This window comes from Haematobia irritans, chromosome 1 (genome assembly GCF_050003625.1).
Source record: "Haematobia irritans isolate KBUSLIRL chromosome 1, ASM5000362v1, whole genome shotgun sequence".
Lineage (NCBI taxonomy): Eukaryota > Metazoa > Arthropoda > Insecta > Diptera > Muscidae > Haematobia > Haematobia irritans.
Genome location: NC_134397.1, coordinates 196299377 through 196313453, shown reverse-complemented (window position 1 = coordinate 196313453; position 14077 = coordinate 196299377). Strand labels below are relative to the sequence as shown.

The 14077-nt window shown below is 33.7% G+C and overlaps 1 protein-coding gene across 1 annotated transcript in view; it reads right to left on the bottom strand.

Moving 5' to 3' along the window:
* Window positions 1-11131: 11131 nt before the first annotated feature.
* The window catches only part of Oamb (Octopamine receptor in mushroom bodies), a 501549-nt gene continuing 498603 nt past the window's right edge, over window positions 11132-14077 (bottom strand). The window contains exon 8 of the mRNA XM_075292480.1: window positions 11132-12902. Coding sequence (XP_075148595.1) covers window positions 11932-12902 — 971 coding nt within the window. The 3' untranslated portion in view covers window positions 11132-11931. The remainder of the gene's footprint in view (window positions 12903-14077) is intronic.

Genomic DNA, 14077 nt, shown 5'->3' with positions numbered 1-14077 from the left:
CCGCCCCGCCCGTCCGTCCGTCCGTCCGTCCGTCTGTTGAAATCACGCTAACTTCCGAACGAAAACAAGCTATCGACTTGAAACTTGGCACAAGTAGTTGTTATTCATGTAGGTCGGATGGTATTGAAATCGGTCCATTTTTACGTATAGCCCCCATATAAACGGACCCCCAAATTTGGCTTGCGGTTGCTCTAAGTGAAGCAAATTTCATACGATCCGGCTGAAAGTTGGTACATGGTGTTAGTATATGGTCTCTTACAACCATGCAAAAATTGGTCCCATATTGGTCCATAATTACATATAGCCCCATACACAGAAAAAAATATCACGAAAAATTTTCCAATTAAAATTTTAATTGAGTTTTAAAAAATATTCAATTAAAAATTTAATTGGTTCAACAAATTTTTTAATTGAAACAAAATTCAATCACAAAAAATAATAGTATCAATTATTTTTTTAATTGGATCAATAAATTGTTCAATTGACCTTCAATTAATTTTTTAATTGATAATATCATTTCTGTGATTGAAGACATTTCAATTAAAAAATTAATTGATCAATTAATTTCGTGATTGAATCAGAATTTTTTTTGTGTGTATAAACCGATCCTCAGATTTGACCTCCGGAGCCTCTTAGAGGAGCAAAATTCATCCGATCCGGCTGAAATTTGGTACATGGTGTTAATATATTGTCTCCAACAACCATGCCAAAATTGGTCCATATCGGTTCTGTGATTGAAGACATTTCAATTAAAAAATTAATTGGATCAATTAATTCGTGATTGAATCAGAATTTTTTTTTTGTGTGTATAAACCGATCCTCAGATTTGACCTCCGGAGCCTCTTAGAGGAGCAAAATTCATCCGATCCGGCTGAAATTTGGTACATGGTGTTAATATATTGTCTCCAACAACCATGCCAAAATTGGTCCATATCGGTTCATAATTATATATAGCCCCCATACAAGCCGATCCCCAGATTTGACCTCCGGAGCCTCTTAGAGAAGCAAAATTCATCCGATCCGGTTGAAATTGGGTACGTGGTGTTAGAATAGGGTCTCTAACAACCATGCAAGAATTGGTCCATATCGGTCCATAATTATATATAGCCCCCATATAAATCGATCCCCAGATTTGTCCTCCGGAGCCTCTTGGAGGAGCAAAATTCATCCGTTACCCGGTTGAAACTTGGAACGTGGTGTTAGAATGTGGTCTCCAACAAACACGCAAGAATTGGTCCATATCGGTCCATAATTATATATAGCCCCCATATAAACCGTTCCCTAGATTTGATCTCCAGAGCCTCTTAGAGGAGCAAAATTCATCCGATCCGGTTGAAATTTGCAACGTGGTGTTAGTATAAGGCCGCTAATAACCATGCCGAAATTGGTCAATATGGGTCTATAGTTATATATAGGCGATCAACAATCACACACAAATTGGTCCTTATCGGTTCATAATCATGATTGCCACTCGAGCCAAAAATGATCTACCAAAATTTTATTTCTATAGAAAATGTTGTCAAAATTTTATTTCTATTGAAAATTTTGTCAAAATTTTGTTTCTATAGAAAATTTTCTCAAAATTTTATTTCTATAGAAAATTTTGTCAAAATTTTATTTCTATAGAAATTTTAAACTTAATTATATACATATTTAATCGGCCTTTTTTAGTTTAATACTAACACCGTATTAAACTAAAAAGATTTAAGATACCTTGCCATCGGCAAGTGTTACCGCAACCCAAGTAATTCGATTGTGGATGAAAGTCTTCAGTAGAAGTTTCTACGCAATCCAAGGTGGAGGGTACATAAGCTTCGGCCTGGCCGAACTTAGGGCCGTATATACTTGTTTTTTCTAAAAAGTGTCAGATTTTTTATTTAAATTTTTTGTTTAGTCATTACTAAGTTAATAAAAACCAATAAAATCAATTTTTTCCGCAGTTTCATTTTGGGCTTTGATGGGTTAAAATTGGGTATCCTAACATGAAAGAAAGTTCAGTTTTACTAAGGTCAAGTTGGCTTTAATACTTCTGAAAAAAAAATTTTCAAAATTAATGAAATCGTCTCTAACTTTGTTGACTCTTTACATCTGGGCTAAAAAGCATTTAAAAATAAGAAATGTTTTTTACACTTTATTTTAAAGAAGTTTTTTATTTGAAGCATTGCATAATAATAATAAAAAAGCTAAAAAAATTAATAAGTTAAAATTTTGTTTCCTAAACTCAAATAGGCAAAACATAAATTTAAAAAAGAATTTTGCTGAAAAGTTTCCTAACTTCGATTCTCTGCTTCTCTCCAAAATCATTAGTGTAAAGACAAAATCTTTGAAACATGGCGTCTTTTTTTTTTCAGTTCACCTAAATACTTACTTTTCAATTGTCATTTCGTGAGTAATAAATATCAATTAGAAAACTTTGTATTTTTTGCAATTTTAAATAACAGCAAGTAATTAATAAATTGTTTTATTAATAATTTACATAGTATTTTTTAACTCCGTCAACGCTTCATTATACAATTTTGTATACATAAAAACATAACTATTTCAATTTGTTTTTTTTTTGTTTTTAAATATATATTAATACAAATGTACAATACTCATTAATATATGTATATACATAACATTCACATATTGTAGATTAATTTAATTATATAAACCTTAAACATTTAATAATATATTATAAGTTTTATTATTGCATGGGTATATTTATGAAAATAATTTAATAGACTTAATTTTATATAAGTAATTATAAATTTTTATTTAAGCATAGAGATCCAATTAATAAATAGTTATTACAGCAATATGAAAAATTATTTATTAATATATATTTTTTTACAATTAGTTTAATATTATTATGTCTTAAATAGCATTGGTTATATTAATTGTGCACATTGCGCTTCTCTTTTATTTTTTGGCCGGGCTTTCCATAATATGTGAAACATGTACATACAGCAGTAAGTTCAACCGGACCGAATCTTAAATACCCACCACCATGAATCAAATATTATAGTTTCCTTTGAAAATTTAAGGGAGGTTTAATAGATAGATATTCTTCCAAGCAGATCAGTTCAACCAGTACACTTCCCGAAGATAAATTTAAAGATTTTGCCTATGAAGACTTTTCCGCAAATCGGAGATATTTTTTCGTGGATGGGGACAACATTTTTGAGTTGGGGACTTGGGTATTTGGTGGGGAATTTCCACAAATTTGGGGATTTTTGTGAGGAATTCTGGTCAGTATAACAAATCAGGTTTTGAGTTATGGTTTATATGAAATTCTTTACTTCTACATTCTTAAAAAGGGAATTAAAGAAGTACAGAAAATCTTCAAAAAATGAAAAAAACTTTCTATTTCAAGAGCTACTTTACACTTTACTTTGTTTCTAAGAAATTGTTTACGAGTTCTAATATATTGTGAAATTATTTCGAAAGAACTTGGGTCGAAATGTTGGCCCCTCATCTGCATACATCACTGATTTGTAATATAACATACACACAAAAAAATAAAATATGAATTTGTACATAAATTAGTAAATTTTTATAAATTTATGGACTTTTTCATAATAAATATGTACACTTACACAATATATTGTTTCGTAAATACTTGTTGTGAAATTATGAATTTTTAATAGTATATATGGACGGTTTCATAAAATTAATGAAACTTTACTTAATATATCAAAAAATACTGGTTTTCTCTTAGCGTGAGAGAGCCACAACATACAGTTACTCTCATATGTAACAATACAAGCAGCGTTGCCACTACGAATTTTTATTTTGGACCAAAATTTTTCCATAATCGGACCAAAATTCCCTCCAGCGGACCAAATTTCCAATTTCGAAGAAAACTGCTTTAAAAAACATTTTATTGTTGTACATAGTGATTTTATTAAAAGCAAAATAAAGTAAATCAGAAAGGATTGATACGAAAAAATTGACTTTTTGAAAAGATCTAATTTTAAAGTCAATTTTAGTTGACATCAACGCGAATTTGTCATTCGATTTGCTGTGATTGAAATCTAATCACACAATGAAAAAAAAAAACAAGTATATACGGCCGTAAGTTCGACCAGGCCGAAGCTTATGTACCCTCCTTCATGGATTGCGTAAAAACTTCTTCTAAACACTGCCATCCACAATCGAATTAATTAAGTTGCGGTAACGCTTGCCGATGGCAAGGTATCTTAAAACCTCCTAACACCATCTTCTAAATTGTATGTAAATCCATACGTGGTATATATTAAATCAAAAAAGATCGAGCCAATAAGTTTTACAAAGTAGACATAAAATTTTGACAAAATTTTCTACAGAAATAAAATTTTAACAAAATTTTCTATAGAAATAAAATTTTCACAAAATTTTCTATAAAAATAAAAATTTTGACAAAATATTCTATAGAAAGAAAATTTTGACAAAAATTTCTACAGAAATAAAATTTTAACAAAATTTTTTATAGAAATAAACATTTGACAAAATTTTCTATAGAAATAAAATCTTGGTAGATTATTTGTGGCTCGAGTGGCAACCATGATTATGAACCGAATAAAATTTGAACAAAATTTTCTATAAAAATAAAATTTTGACAAAGATGAAAATTTTGTTATGAACCGAATAAAATTTTAACAAAATTTTCTCTAGAAATAAAATTTTGACAAAATTTTCTCTAGAAATAAAATTTTGACAAAATTTTCTATAGAAATAAAATTTTGGTAGATTATTTTTGGCTCGAGTGGTAACCATGATTATGAACCGATATAGACCAATTTTGGTATGGTTGTTAGCGACCATATACTAACACCACGTTCCTAATTTGAACCGGATCGGATGAATTTTGCTCCACCAAGAGGCTCCGGAGGTTAAATCTGGAGAACGTTTTATATGGGGGCTATATATAATTATGGACCAATATGGACCAATTCTGTCACGGTTGTTAGAGACCATATACCAACATCATGTACCAAATTTCAGCCGGATCGGATGAAATTTGCTTCTCTTTGAGGCTCCGCAAGCCAAATCTGGGGATCGGTTTATATGGGGGTTATATATAATTATGGACCGATGTGGACCAATTTTTGCACGATTGTTAGAGACCATATACCAACACCATGTACCAAATTTCAGCCGGATCGGATGAAATATGCTTCTCTTAGAGGCTCCACAAGCCAAATCTGGGGATCGGTTTATATGGGGGCTATATATAATTAAGGACCGATGTGGGCCAATTTTTGCACGATTGCTAGAGACCATATACCAACACCATGTACCAAATTTCAGCCGGATCGGATGAAATATGCTTCTCTTAGAGGCTCCGCAAGCTAAATCTGGGGATCGGTTTATATGGGGGCTATATATATTTATGGACCGATGTGGACCAATTTTTGCATGGTTATTAGAGACCATATACCAACACCATGTACCAAATTTCAGCAGGATCGGATGAAATTTGCTTCTCTTTTAGGCTCCGCAAGCCAAATCTGGGGATCGGTTTGTATGGGGGCTATATATACTTATGGACCGATGTGGACCAATTTTTGCATGGTTGTTAGAGACCATATACCAACACCATGTACCAAATTTTAGCCGGATCGGATAAAATATGCTTCTGTTAGAGGCTCCACAAGCCAAATCTGAGGGTCCCTTTATATGGGGGCTATACGTAAAAGTGGACCGATATGGCCCATTTTCAATACCGTCCGACCTACATCGATAACAACTACTTGTGCCAAGTTTCACGTCGATAGCTTGTTTCGTTCGGAAGTTAGCGTGATTTCAACAGACGGACGGACGGACGGACGGACGGACATGCTTAGATCGACTCAGAATTTCACCACGACGCAGAATATATATACTTTATGGGGTCTTAGAGTAATATTTCGATGTGTTACAAACGGAATGACAAAGTTAATATACCCCCATCCTATGATGGAGGGTATAAAAATATTCACAGCTCCAAAGATGTTGTCTTTACGCTAATGATTTTGATATTGATTCCCAACCAAAGAAGCAGAAAATTGAAGTGAGGACACATTGACGTCACAAATATCTTTTACTAAACTGTCAATAATATTAAAGACGATGTAATTAATTGAAAAATTTTTCAGAAATATTAAAGCCATTTTGACTTTAGGAAAAAGGAAATTTTCTTTCATGTTAGGATACCCAATTTTATGTCCAATAAGGACAAACCGACTTCATTGCAAAAATTTATAGATTTTAGTACAAGGTTAGGTTAGGTGGCAGCCCGATGTATCAGGCTCACTTAGGCTATTCAGTCCATTTTGATACCACATTGGCGAACTTCTCTCTTACCTCCTTTTTATAGCCGAGTGCGAACGGCGTTCTACATTGAAGTGTAAATGGGTTCATACATTTTGACCAATTTGCAGGCATTAAGAATCAGGGGAAAAATCTAAAAGAAAAGTTAAATGTAAAGCATAACGTTTTTAGTATACATTATGTAAAAGTACATATGTTTCAATGACGAAAAATATGTATACTTCATTTATAATATTAAAAACTCCATTCATATTATGTATATATTCTTGGTAAATGAAAACATGTATTTTTTATTTTATGAATTGTTTTCATATAATTTATGAATCTAGTGTTTGGAAAATTTTTGTGAACACTATTCATAAAATAAATGTATTATTTTTTTGTGTGTATATATATCAAACATATATAATAGAGTTCATATCGGGGCAACAATGCCTTTTGATCGATCACCCCAGTTTATTTCTTAGCTATTCAGAACTAAGTTTTGATCCATAACTAAAGGGTGATTCTTTTGAGGTTAGGATTTTCATGCATTAGTATTTGACAGATCACGTGGGATTTCAGACATGGTGTCAAAGAGAAAGATGCTCAGTATGCTTTGACATTTCATCATGAATAGACTTACTAACGAGCCACAACGTCGAATTTTCAGTGAATGGGCCCTAGAAAAGTTGGCAGAAAATCCGCTTTTTTATCGACAAATTTTGTTCAGCGATGAGGCTCATTTCTGGTTGAATGGCTACGTAAATAAGCAAAATTGCCGCATTTGGAGTGAAGAGCAACCAGAAGCCGTTCAAGAACTGCCCATGCATCCCGAAAAATGCACTGTTTGGTGTGGTTTGTACGCTGGTGGAATCATTGGACCGTATTTTTTCAAAGATGCTGTTGGACGCAACGTTACGGTGAATGGCGATCGCTATCGTTCGATGCTAACAAACTTTTTGTTGCCAAAAATGGAAGAACTGAACTTGGTTGACATGTGGTTTCAACAAGATGGCGCTACATGCCACACAGCTCGCGATTCTATGGCCATTTTGAGGGAAAACTTCGGAGAACAATTCATCTCAAGAAATGGACCGGTAAGTTGGCCACCAAGATCATGCGATTTGACGCCTTTAGACTATTTTTTGTGGGGCTACGTCAAGTCTAAAGTCTACAGAAATAAGCCAGCAACTATTCCAGCTTTGGAAGACAACATTTCCGAAGAAATTCGGGCTATTCCGGCCGAAATGCTCGAAAAAGTTGCCCAAAATTGGACTTTCCGAATGGACCACCTAAGACGCAGCCGCGGTCAACATTTAAATGAAATTATCTTCAAAAAGTAAATGTCATGGACCAATCTAACGTTTCAAATAAAGAACCGATGAGATTTTGCAAATTTTATACGTTTTTTTTTAAAAAAAAGTTATCAAGCTCTTAACAAATCACCCTTTACACAACTCCCACTCCTATTTTTATTTCTCGAGCATTTAGAAGATGATTTGCATAAGATACGAATTCGATGACTCTTTATACCAATTATTAATTCTGATGACGGTTTGTATCAGATAATATTATGAGCACCCGTCTCATTTTTTGGATTTTGAAATTTTAATCTTGTTATAACTCGCAAACTTGTATAACAAAAATTGCATAGTTTTACAATTTTTAGATTATGGCGGATTTTTTACAATAGAGCATATTCCTTTTTTCAAAAAACTTGCCAAAATCTGTATTGGGGATTTTTGTGGGGAATTTTAATTAAATTGGGGATTTTTGAGGATGAAAGCGCCTTATTTTGGGGACAAGAGCCCGAAAATACTGGCAACACTGCCAATGAGTTAAATCGGGTGATCAGTCTATTTGGGTGCTATACCAAAAACATGAACCGATACACACCAAATTCATCACATCTAAATGTGGTTCTGAAAAACCTACAGAATCTAGACCCCAAATTGGAGGGCGGGTACACAATATATTCGGAACACCTAGTTATGGCCCTAAAAACCTCTAGATTTCAAATTTAAGGCAACTGGGATAAAAACTATGGTTTCTAGAGGCCCAAGAAGTAAAATCCAGAGATCGGTCTATATGCGGGCTATACCAAAACATGGATCGATAGACTTTTTTTCGGCAAACTTCTTTGTGGTCCTCTAGATTTTAAATTTTAGGCAAATCGGATTGCGAATACGGTTTGTAGAAGTCCAGGAAGTAAAATCGGGAGATCGGTATATATGTGGGCTATACCAAAAGATGGACCGATACGTCCCATTTTCACACTCACAGCTATTTGTGGTCCTAAAATACTACCAGATTTCAAATTTCAGATAAGTCGGATAGAGAATACGGTTTCTAGAAGCCCACGACCCCAAATCGGGGGGTCGGTTTATATTGGGGCTATACCAACACATGAACCGATATAGCCCATGTTCGAATTTGACCTGCCTGCAAACAAAACACGAATCTGTGCCAAATTGCAGGATTGCGTGATTACAACAGACAGACAACGGGCATGGTTATTTCGTCTTAGAATTTCTCCCTGATCAAGAATATATATACTTTATATAGTCGGAAATCGATATTTTGATGGGTTACAAAAGGAATGAGAAACGTATTATACCCTCATCACCATTCTATGGTGGTGGGTACACTGAAAAAAATATTGTCGTTAGGCCAAAGATTTCATGTCCTTAAAATACGAATGCAAATTTTGTTTAGCATAGAAGACACATTTCTCTAATATAAAGTTTTTTTCCTTGTCCAAAAGTCGATAAACTTTTCAATGAAGTCGTATTGTTCTTAAGTGATTTCACTTAAAATTGGGTATCATAACATGAAAGAAAAAATTTTTGGGCTAAGGTCAACTTGACTTTAATAATTCAGAAAAATTCTTTAAATTTAATGAAATTGTCTTAAAATTGTTGCTAAAAATTGTTCAAAAATAGGACATGTTTTTTAACACAGTCTTAATTTGGAATCAGTCAACAACAGTCTTAATTTGGAAAATAAAGTTGGTGTTAACTCGTTTTTAAAGGACTTTGATAGCATATGAAATAACAAGCCGAAAAGCGAAAAATTAAAATTTGCTTCCTAGAAGCAAGTACACAAAACCCAAATTTAAAAGAGAATTGTGTCTTAAAAGTATCCTTACTTGTATTCTCCGCTTCTTTGGATCGGAATCAATACCAAAACTTTTAAAGTAAAGACAAAATCTTTGGAAACGGGCATGCTTTTTTTTTTCAGTGTATAAAAATACAATGTGTATGAAACTAATTTTTTATTGTCAAAAAAAAAAATGATTTAAGTAGGGAATAGAGATATTTTTACAATACATCTCTTACACTCATCTCCAGTAAATATTATTTAACTTCCAGTTTGTAGTTTTTTGAATTTTTGTTTGGTAAAAATTACCGGATCCGGAAGTGGTGCAATATTGGCGCAGCATTTAACATAGGCTTGTCATGAGTCGAGTGTCCAGCATTTCAACAGTCGTTGCACTGAATTTGCATAAAAAATTTTGTGATATTTGTCCAAATAAATAATTTTTATAATATTTTATTATTTTTAATGCATTCTGCCTGATGTTCGTAACTTTTTTGGAACAGATCTAGCATTGTTTGTGACGAAATTTAAATAATTGTTACCATTTTATTAATTCTTACTCTGTTTTTAATCTCTTTGAAACAAAACAAGTTAAAATTACCCATTCAAACTAAGAAAAAATCGAGATATAAAAAATTGAATTAAAAGAACTTCCTGTGGGAGAACATTTTTGGAAGTGGTTGTGCCTACACTGAAAAAAATATTTACGTGATATTAAAGATTTCGCAACCTAAATTTTAGGATGCGAAATTTACAAAATATTAAGGACAAATTTCTTTAAAATAATAAAATTTAAATTAAAATAAAATTAATAATCTTTGCTTCACAAATTTTTTCTTTAAATTTAAGACACAAATTTTGTAAATTTGCCTCCCTCCGTTAAATCCGCATGTCTTTGAACTAAGGCTAATTTTTCTTAAAGTTAAAAAAAAACAAATTTTTGTTTTAAAGAAATTGTCCTCAAATTAACTGAAATATTGAAACTTTAGATTTAAGATAAAAACGCCTGAAATATAGGCTAAGACTTATTAAAAATTAAAATAAAATTAATAATCTTTGCTTCACAAATTTTTTCTTTAAATTTAAGACACAAATTTTGTAAAGGGAGGCACTCCGTTAAATCCGCATGTCTTTGAACTAAGGCTAATTTTTCTTAAAGTTAAAAAAAAACAAATTTTTGTTTTAAAGAAATTGTCCTCAAATTAACTGCAATATTGAAACTTAAGATTTAAGATAAAAACGCTTGAAATATAGGCTAAGACTTATTTTGAGGATTTAGCGTCTTTGGTTTAAAGTTTTTCTTGGAATTGAGAAAATGTTTTTTACTTTGAAGTATCCGTTATAATTTAGATGTTTAAACTGACATTTTTTGTACGTGAGTACCTTTATTAATAAACCGCGAAAGACAATGAAAATTTGATAAATGAGATCTGTATCCTAATTTTATTTTTATTGGTCCTAGATTTATAGCCAGATAGGTCGCTAAAAAATGTCTTTATTTTAAAGAATATAATAATAGCAAAATCCTTAAAGGAAGGTCAAAATCTTTGGATCCAAGTAAATTTTTTTTGAGTGTATATAACAACTTCCAAAATTTTTTTGGTGGGAATTTAAAGCCCATTTAAGGAAAACCCAGCTTCATTTTTTGTATATTATTATTTTTAAATATATAAATAAATATTTAATATTTTATTTTTACTTACAGTTAATATTCAATTCCCTAGTTAAGAGTTTAATTAAATTGTATCATATTAAGAGTGTGGTGTTAAATTCTTTCAATTTAAATGGGAATAAAAAAATACACTTTTGCTAGGGTATATAAACCAATTTAATTGTAATTCGCTTAACTAGAGGCATATGCTGCCTTTACCCTACTTCCATGCAATGCAATCTCACTCAGATATCCTGTAGATAGTATGAACGATAGTGTGCAAAAGTGGGCCTAACACTTATATGTAATTACTTAATTAAATTTAACTTAAATTAATTAACCGCATTGAGTTTTAATGAAGTCAAGATGGTTAGTTGTTTGTGCATTCGCATTTGCTTAGTTGTATTTGTATCTGGTAATCGTATGGTTATAGCTATAGCTACAGGTATTTGTATTGGTATTGGTTTTTGTTCTTACAGAAATATGGGGTTTCTAGTAAATGTTTTTTTTTTTTGTTATAAATGTTAATTTTTGTTTTATTCTTGTTGAACATTCTCCTATGTTTTTGTGTTTTTTTTTTACTTTAAGCGTATTGCCCTGCCCCTTTTATTTGTGGATTCTTTACAATTTTTAATTCTAACACTATGTCTACGCCCCTCCTCTCGACCTGCGGCCCTTGTCGGAGAATCCATTCCCACTCTAAAACATTGCATTTCCATTAAGGGCTACAAGGGAGTTCTTTTACCATTTGCATTGCCACTTCCAACACCTGTGCCACTGCAACCTCCTCCGCCACCTCCCCCGCCCCCACCACTACCCATATCCATAACCAATGGATGACATATCTCATATACAGGAACTTTTAAACTTGTCTTTCGGACCCCCAAACTATTTTGTGATGTGGAATTGGTGGGTCCGAATGAGGGTCATCTGTGTTCACTATGTTCGGATGGATGATATTCGGACTCATCGCCAAATGAATGCGCCGCTGCACTGGGTGTAATACTGGGTGTTCGGCCGCGAATACGTATGGCTGATAGGTCACTGCCACGCCTCGATGTTTTCAAGTTGATGGATTTGCTGGAGCAGAAACATTTGCATATGATGCGTTTAAAGGCAAAACGAAAATCTTTGGAAAATAGAGCATAAATCATGGGATTCACGGCCGAATTGCAATAGCCCAACCAAAAGAGTATGGAAAACAGCAAAGGGTCAATGCAATCCTCACAGAACGGCCTTATAATGTACATGGTGAAAAAGGGCAGCCAGCAGAAGATGAATAGACCCACAATGATGGCCAAAGTTTTGGCTGCTTTGGTTTCCATGCGAAACCGCTTCACTTGAGCCTTAATATTGCGTTTGCCCATTTTCTTATTCGGTCGATTGGTTGGCATCAATTGATGACTTGTATCGCTGGCATTCGATGCTCTCCTCATCATATCGGGCATGGATTTACCCACCTGCAGATAACAATTACCCGCGTGCTGGTGTCTATACAATTGTGTCTCAGTGCATTCCCGGCCATTGTGTGAACCATAATGAACTGCGAAGAGCATATTGCTACCACTGGCCGATGCAGTGCGTCCTCGCTCGTGATGCGGATGATGATGATGATGGTTGTGACTGTGACTGTTATTCGACTCATGAACATGTTGTGCCATTTCCGATATATTATCATTGGATGGATACGAAACGGATATCTTGATTTTATCATGATTATGCATGCGTCGCGTTGAGTATTTACTCATCCGTTCAGGTGATGGTGTTCCCAGTGTTGTGGTAGTACTTTGTGTACTGCCATTGCTATGAGTTGACTCATGCTGATTAGAACCACGACCTCGATGTATTCTAAGTGTTAGACGTTGCTCATCAAAACGTGATCCAATTCCTTTTGAACCTACAATGAGGAAGAGAATGGAAACAGAGAAATGTCATTAGTCAGTGAAGGAAGTAGGATGCTGCATTAATGGAGTAAGAGTGCTCGGAGAGAATATTTTTGTAGTTGTGTTTTGTTCAAATTTTGTATTATTTTCATTTTTCATTTCAAGAAAGCGTTTTAATGACACCGAATATTTTTTTTATGAATAAAAATAAAAACTTATTTTGTAACAAAAAATATTAGAGATATTTTTAAGGAAATTACAGATTTTCAATGATTCCTTGTAGTGGGTTGTATGTTCAACGACTATGGTTGCAACGAAATGGTGGAGGTCTATTAATTTATGTTCTATAGAAAACCTACTATATAAATTGGAGCCACCGTGGTGCAATGGTTAGCATGCCCGCCTTGCATACACAAGGTCGTGGGTTCGATTCCTGCTTCGACCGAACACCAAAAAGTTTTTCAGCGGTGGATTATCCCACCTCAGTAATGCTGGTTACATTTCTGAGGGTTTCAAAGCTCCTCTAAGTGGTTTCACTGCAATGTGGAACGCCGTTCGGACTCGGCTATAAAAAGGAGGTCCCTTGTCATTGAGCTTAACATGGAATCGGGCAGCAATTAGTGATAAGAGAGAAGTTCACCAATGTGGTATCACAATGGACTGAATAGTCTAAGTGAGCCTGATACATCGGGCTGCCCCCTAACCTAACCTACTATATAACAAGTAAGGAAAGTCTAAAGTCGGACGGGGCCGACTATATTATACCCTGCACCACTTTGTAGATTTAAATTTTCGATACCATATCAGATCCGTCAAATATGTTGGGGGCTATATATAAAGGTTTGTCCCAAATACATACATTTAAATATCACTCGATCTGGACAGAATTTGATAGACTTCTACAAAATCTATAGACTCAAAATTTAAGTCGGCTAATGCACTAGGGTGGAACACAATGTTAGTAAAAAAAATATGGGAAACATTTAAATCTGAAGCAATTTTAAGGAAACTTCGCAAAAGTTTATTTATGATTTATCGCTCGATATATACCGAGCAAAAAAGCGTCGCCAAAAAAGTAATGAAAATGTTCCTTTTGGATCCGGAAGTGGTGCAAAATTGACGCAGAAGCGATTAATTTAACATGGGCTTGTCATAGGACGGAAGTTATCCATTTCAACAGCCGGTGCAC